At 42.4% G+C, this 5,935-nt stretch overlaps 1 protein-coding gene across 1 annotated transcript; it reads right to left on the bottom strand.

The window, feature by feature from the left end:
* Nucleotides 1-216: 216 nt before the first annotated feature.
* Nucleotides 217-5,378, bottom strand: LOC139657198 (glutathione S-transferase P-like). Its single transcript, XM_071534958.1, has 6 exons — nt 5,342-5,378; nt 3,876-3,982; nt 3,658-3,745; nt 2,615-2,718; nt 1,700-1,801; nt 217-606 (listed from the first exon to the last, which is right to left on the bottom strand). The coding sequence occupies exons 1-6, from the start codon at nt 5,376-5,378 to the stop codon at nt 418-420; spliced, it is 627 nt and encodes a 208-aa protein (XP_071391059.1). The 3' UTR covers nt 217-417.
* Nucleotides 5,379-5,935: the final 557 nt, after the last annotated feature.

Raw genomic sequence — 5,935 nt, 5'->3', positions numbered from 1 at the left:
ATATGAAAAACCGAGGCGTTTTGGTCAGCTTTGCAAATTGTTCTCCAAGAGTAACTGATTTTTTTTGCATCGGTTATTTTTGAGTCATGAACCTTGGAGGAGCTGCAAGGTTCAGACAGGTTTTGCACCAAAGATATAATCTGTTCTCATTACCAAAATAACTATACAGCCTGCAAGATGTGGTTTTATGCAAATAAGACCAGTGAACAGACAATGTCAGTGTATATTACCTCGTCCCTTTATTGATTCTATAAATCTAAACAAGTCTTTAAGTGCATTGATGTAATAAAGGTTGTTGTCAAATAGGAATTACCACAATTGTCCACACAATTAAAAAAGTGCAAACTTTAACATGGACAAAGACATTAAATAGACAAAGTAAGAACTCTATCATGAATCATGAACATTTGTAGGGATTCACTGTTTTCCATTGCCGTTGATCGGTAGTTTCTTATAAGCGTCGGAGTTGAGGAAGGCCTTCATTTTGGGGCGCGCCGACATCTTTTCCACGAAGCCCTTGAGGCTGGGGAAGGCGTCCAGGCAGGATGGACTCAGGACCAAGTGGTTGAGCAGAACTTCAAACAGGCTGTAGTCCGCGAACGAAACCTGACCGAGACACCACACAATAACATGAACAAAACAGGACTGGGATCATTTCAACCAATTCAAAATAGGAATAGGCCCTTTTCACAAACATGGCTGCCGTACTTCCGCAAGGTATAGCTCGGTTCTCACCATTGCCAGCAATGTTAAAAAGCCAACTTTCTGTCACCCATAACTCTGTCTGTGATCACTTATTTTGTATTTCAACATAATGTATAACACAATACAGGCGTTGTCACTGACATATCTTCCTGTTTCTGTTTTCAGACGACTGCGCAACTATAAAAAAAGAAAAATGATTAGATATGTCAGTGACAACACTTTTGAGACTTGCTGACAAAACAAATTCATTGCTGAATTTGTTATTTAAAAAACACCAGCCTTATCCTTTAATTCTCATGGTTTTGGATGTTATGTGTTTATTGCTTCCAGTGACAGTTGCAACCCGTTATCGTTGAAACAGCAAAAGAGCCGCGCGAGCACGGCGTCTATCGGTTGCCATGGTGATGACTGCTGCGATTCTTCCGGTAGAGTGGGGAGGGCGTCCCATAGTTTGTCAGTTTATTTCTACCCTCCTTGGGAGTGACACTTGGTGGTGAAGTGGTAGTGGGTAGGGGCCGGTTTGGGATGGGGCCTAGCTCTGAGCAGAACTCCAGTTCGGCATCCCTACCATAGCCATAGCTTTTAGATATAAAAGGATTCTGCTGCAGTGGTTTTGGTTGCAGTCGTGCACACGCCCAGAAACGTCCAGAATATTCAGAAATACGAAAATGCAGGCAGAAGGCCGACTCTCTGCAAACACACACATTGTCACAGACTACCAATGGGCTAGTAATGATTGAGTAGGATAATTTTTGGATAACTTTATGCTAATTCCAAGGGGAAAAATCCTGCTAAAACTACAACATTTTACATAACACTTTCATTAATCTGTGATGCATTCCAGAAGTTATTTTGTAATGAAGTGAATGAGGGCGGAATGAATGAATGAGGCCTAATACACATTTGTATACCACCATAAAAAGAACAAATGTACTGAACTGAAAGGCTAATCCATAAACTACAACATTTTACCAAACACTAGCAGTCTGTTTACCTTGTTGCCAACCAGAAAGCCAGCTTTGTTTTTGGCCATCACCGCTTCAAATTTGGACAAGTGGTTCGGCAGATCTTTAATGTATGCATCTTTGCCAGTTTCCTGTTAAAAGAGACAACATAGTCAGTCAGAATGTACGGAAGCCGAGAACGGCCGTGCTTACGATTATTTTTTTAATGCCGTTATCTCGAGATCACGAGTTAATTATCTCGTTATCTCGAGAAAACGAGTTTTGTTATCTCGAGATAACGAGATAATCAACCCGTTATCACGAGAAAACAAAATGTCGTTTCCTCCTATTACTTATAATGTTTATCAGAGATCAGGAGTGCCATGCCAGCATGCATAGGGCGTCTTGACAACTGTAGCAACTGATTTTTAAGCTGGAAATGTAACTGCAGCAAACAAAACTACACATTTATGCTTCCTGTTCAGTTATGAATCCTCCCCGACAGTCATGACAGTGATCTTGAAGGCTGAAATCAGGTGTGATCAAATGAACCAGACACTCTTTCGAGTTCTCCATATTATCCCGTGATCTCGAGAAAACAAAAGTCGTTTTCTCAAGACAAATTATCTCGTTATCTCGAGAAAACGACTTTTGTTTTCTCGAGATAACGAGATAATTAACTCGTTATCTCGAGAAAACGAGCTTTGCTATCTCGAGATAACGAGATAATTAACTTGTGATCTCGACATAACGGCATTAAAAAAAATAATTGCAAGCACGGCCGTTCTCGGCTTCCATAAGAATGATATTCAAAATTGGGATTTTTCATCTAGGTTATATTTTTTATTATGAATATGAGCAGACTAGGATGTTTTTGAGCATAGAGTGCTAGTTGCAGAAGGAATATGCGGTATGGGATGCAGTTTTTGTAACAGACTGTATGTACATTAGGCATTCAGACTTACATATTCTTGGTAAATCAACTTCCCATATTTGAGACGAAGGTCCTCAACACCATCGTTCATCATATCAATGAGGGCGGCCTCCCTGGCGTCCTTCCCATAGGCTCCTGGATGGGAAGACAGGCAGTAAAAAAAAAAAAAGATTTAAAAAAACAAAAAACTAAAATACTTAAAGTTCAGTGTATGCAACAAGGATTTAATACCAAAATTGCAGTTTGGCCATTCATATTCAATGGATGAAAATTCATGAGCCAATAGAAATTGAACCAAGAGTCGTTCTGAATGAGATGCTTCAAGCTATTGCAACGGTTTCCTAAAAAACAAAAAGTCCTACTTGAAAAAAATCACATACACACAGATCTCAATATAATATTCTTATAATATACTGTACATCTGTGTTCAGAACCCTTTGGTATTAAAGGAATAGTTCACACTATCTCCTCTCCTCCAACTTAAAGGGGTAGTTCGGTGTTTTGAACCCTGGGCCCAAAGGTCCCATCATGATCCCTATTAGTAGAAACCAGAACTTCGCTACCAGCAGTTATTTGTGGTTTCTTCTGGCTCTCGTGTAAGCTTACACCGGCTTAGAAGGTAGTGTGTCTTTGAGAAAAAGTAGTTCCTATCCAAATAGAACACAACTATTGAGAGAAAGCTTGTTTTTGTTTTTGTTTTTTTACAGAATTTACATTTTGGGGTGAACTGTTACTTTAAGTGCCACTCCGGCAGGCGAGTATATTGGTTAGAAATACAGGCATGTCCGAGATGTTGCTGATTCAGGCTTCTTGCAGCTACTTTAGGATGTGCAACATTTGCTCTTGAGAGGAAGGGGAACCTTGCACAAGTTTTTCCTGTACAAAATAATCTATGCATTTAGTTAAATCTCAGAAATTGAATTTAATTGAGATTAATATGCTTTCCAAATGACACTCCTCTTCTTCTACAAAGTAGACCTGCAGAAACATCTCAGTGCTTCAATATATGGATACTGACCGAGCCCCGACACATGCAACAATTTATGTAAGGAATATGATGAATATATGAATTACCATGATTGCGCCCCAGGTGTCTAAGAATGGCATTAGACTGGTATAAGATCAAATCTCCATCTTCAAACTTGGGCAGCTGGCCAAAGACCTGGAGTAAATGCAGAAGATTAGGTATTTCACTCAACTGAATTCAAAGAAGCCGAAAGTATACACGTATGAATTTGCAAGCAGAGCAATAGAACACAAGAACAAATACAAAGAGGCCATGATCAACTCACACATGTGGCTTTCAGGTCTCCTTTGTGCCAGTCCTCAAAGTTGACCACGATCTCCTTCCAGTCCTGGCCCTGGTCGGCCAGCAGGATCCTGGTGGCTCCACAGCGGCCTGGGACAGACGCAGCGTTAGCTTGCTTCATTTACAGGGCCGTAACTGATTTAGCATCTGGTATAGAGGATCTAGCTCAATTTAGCCTGGTTGACTGGATATGACTGCAGCGTCCAGAATGACCCTTTGTCATGGGGTAGTCAGATTACCTACCCGGTCTCCCAAACAGGAACTATCTCTCCTAAACTAGTTTGTAGCATTTGTAGTGTTTGAGTGAGCCACGAAAATATCCTGAAAACTGACTTAACAGACTGATTTAACACATTCGTGAACAAATTCAACAACAGATCCCACTACTGTGATTTTCAATTGACGTTTGGTCAAACTTTTTACAACTTAATTTCACAAAATAGCATTTTTATTGATAGACGAGCACATAGCGGAGGGATACCATTTAGGAGAGATAGTTCCTGTTTGGGAGACCGGATCTACTTTTATTTTTAAATAAACATTGAACAAAAAGTTCAGAAATTTGTGTTTGGTAGATTATTTCTCTGTTGTAACAATGCTTCTTGGCAATACATTTTATACCGTTGGAAAGCCTGTTTATTTCCCTTTTAAATGGTGCGTCATTTGTAAGGAACATGCATTTGTGGGATGAGCAGCACAGCTGAGTATGTGGGTTGTGCTCATGAAAAATTTGCCAAATCTTCTCTGCCAATGCCAAACAGCTTATTCTGCTGTTGCTATTGACTCTTGTTTTGAGCTTCCGGTACCCCCAGGTGCTGACAATCAGGTACCTGATTGGCAGCACCTGTGAGCATGGGCCCTGCTACAGTGGTCAATTGGTGTCTGCTCCAAGAATCGGCATGCCACGTTAGTCTGATCTCGATAAGGCCTGTGCGATAGGGCGACTTCAAGCTGGTGTTCCACAAAAGCAAGTTGCGGCATTATTTGGAGTGAGCCATAGTACCATCTCCAAACTGAAGGCCAAGTTCCATGAAACGGGGGATGTCAGAGACAGACCGCGAAGTGGGCGTCCCAAGAAGACGACACCCCAAGAAGACTGGTTCCTCACCCTTTCAGCACTTAGGAACCGTAGGCTGTCTTCTACAGATTTGCAGTCAAGGTTTGTAGGAAGATATGGCACACGGCTCTCGGCCCAGACAATCTGGAACAGACTGCACGCAGCCAATCTCCGGGCTCATGGGGCTGCCAGGAGGCCCGCCATGACCGTCCTTCACCGTCAGGCCCGTTTGCGCTGGTGTCGGCAACACCTGCACTGGAACGTGAACATGTGGAGGAACGTTATGTTCAGCGATGAGTCCAGATTCTGCCTATGGAAGTTGGATCATAGGGTCAAAGTGTGGAGAAGACGGGGAGAACGCTATGCTGATTGCTGCACCGATAGAGTAACACCTTTTGGTGGAGGCAGTGTGATGGTGTGGGGCGGCATCTCCATCACTGGAAAAACGAGGCTTGTCATCATTGGAGGCAATCTCAATGCAGAGAGATATCGAGATGAGATTCTGCAACCGGTGGCAATCCCATATCTCCACAGTCTGGGACCGAACTCCATCCTCCAAGATGACAACGCTCGCCCCCACAGAGCGGGGTTTATCAGAGACTACCTCCAGAATTTGGGAGTAGAGACAATGGAATGGCCTGCCAACAGTCCTGACCTCAACCCAATTGAACACTTATGGGATCAGCTTGGACGTGCTGTTCGTGCTAGAGTGACCAACACAACCACGTTGGCTGACTTGCAACAAATCCTGGTTGAGGAGTGGAATGCCATCCCACAGCAGTGTGTGACCAGGCTGGTGACCAGCATGAGGAGGAGGTGCCAGGCTGTTGTGGCTGTGTATGGTTCTTCCACACGCTGCTGAGGCTCCTGACTGTTTGTTAAATGAATAAATTGTAAAATTGCCAATATGTCTTGTTTCTTCCTTGTTAATGATAGACTTCAATCATCCAATCCACCAAACAACACCAAACAAGAGTCAATAGCAA

Source organism: Centroberyx affinis, unplaced genomic scaffold (genome assembly GCF_046629955.1).
Source record: "Centroberyx affinis isolate AG114_WGS23_722 - 3 ecotype Tasmania unplaced genomic scaffold, CSIRO-AGI_Caff_v1 ptg002639l_1, whole genome shotgun sequence".
Lineage (NCBI taxonomy): Eukaryota > Metazoa > Chordata > Actinopteri > Beryciformes > Berycidae > Centroberyx > Centroberyx affinis.
Note: the sequence above shows the minus strand (reverse complement) of the source record. Positions and strands in the feature narration are given on the sequence as shown.

Bases quoted from the DNA above. Each gene is read 5' to 3' on its own strand.
- LOC139657198 (XM_071534958.1), bottom strand. From the start codon at position 5,378: ATGCCGCCCCACACCATCACACTGCCTCCACCAAAAG. The intron at 3,746-3,875 runs GTGAGTTGATCA...CATTTACTCCAG, and splicing joins GAGACCTGAAAGCCACATGT to GTCTTTGGCCAGCTGCCCAA. The intron at 2,719-3,657 runs GTAATTCATATA...CTTCCCATCCAG, and splicing joins ACACCTGGGGCGCAATCATG to GAGCCTATGGGAAGGACGCC.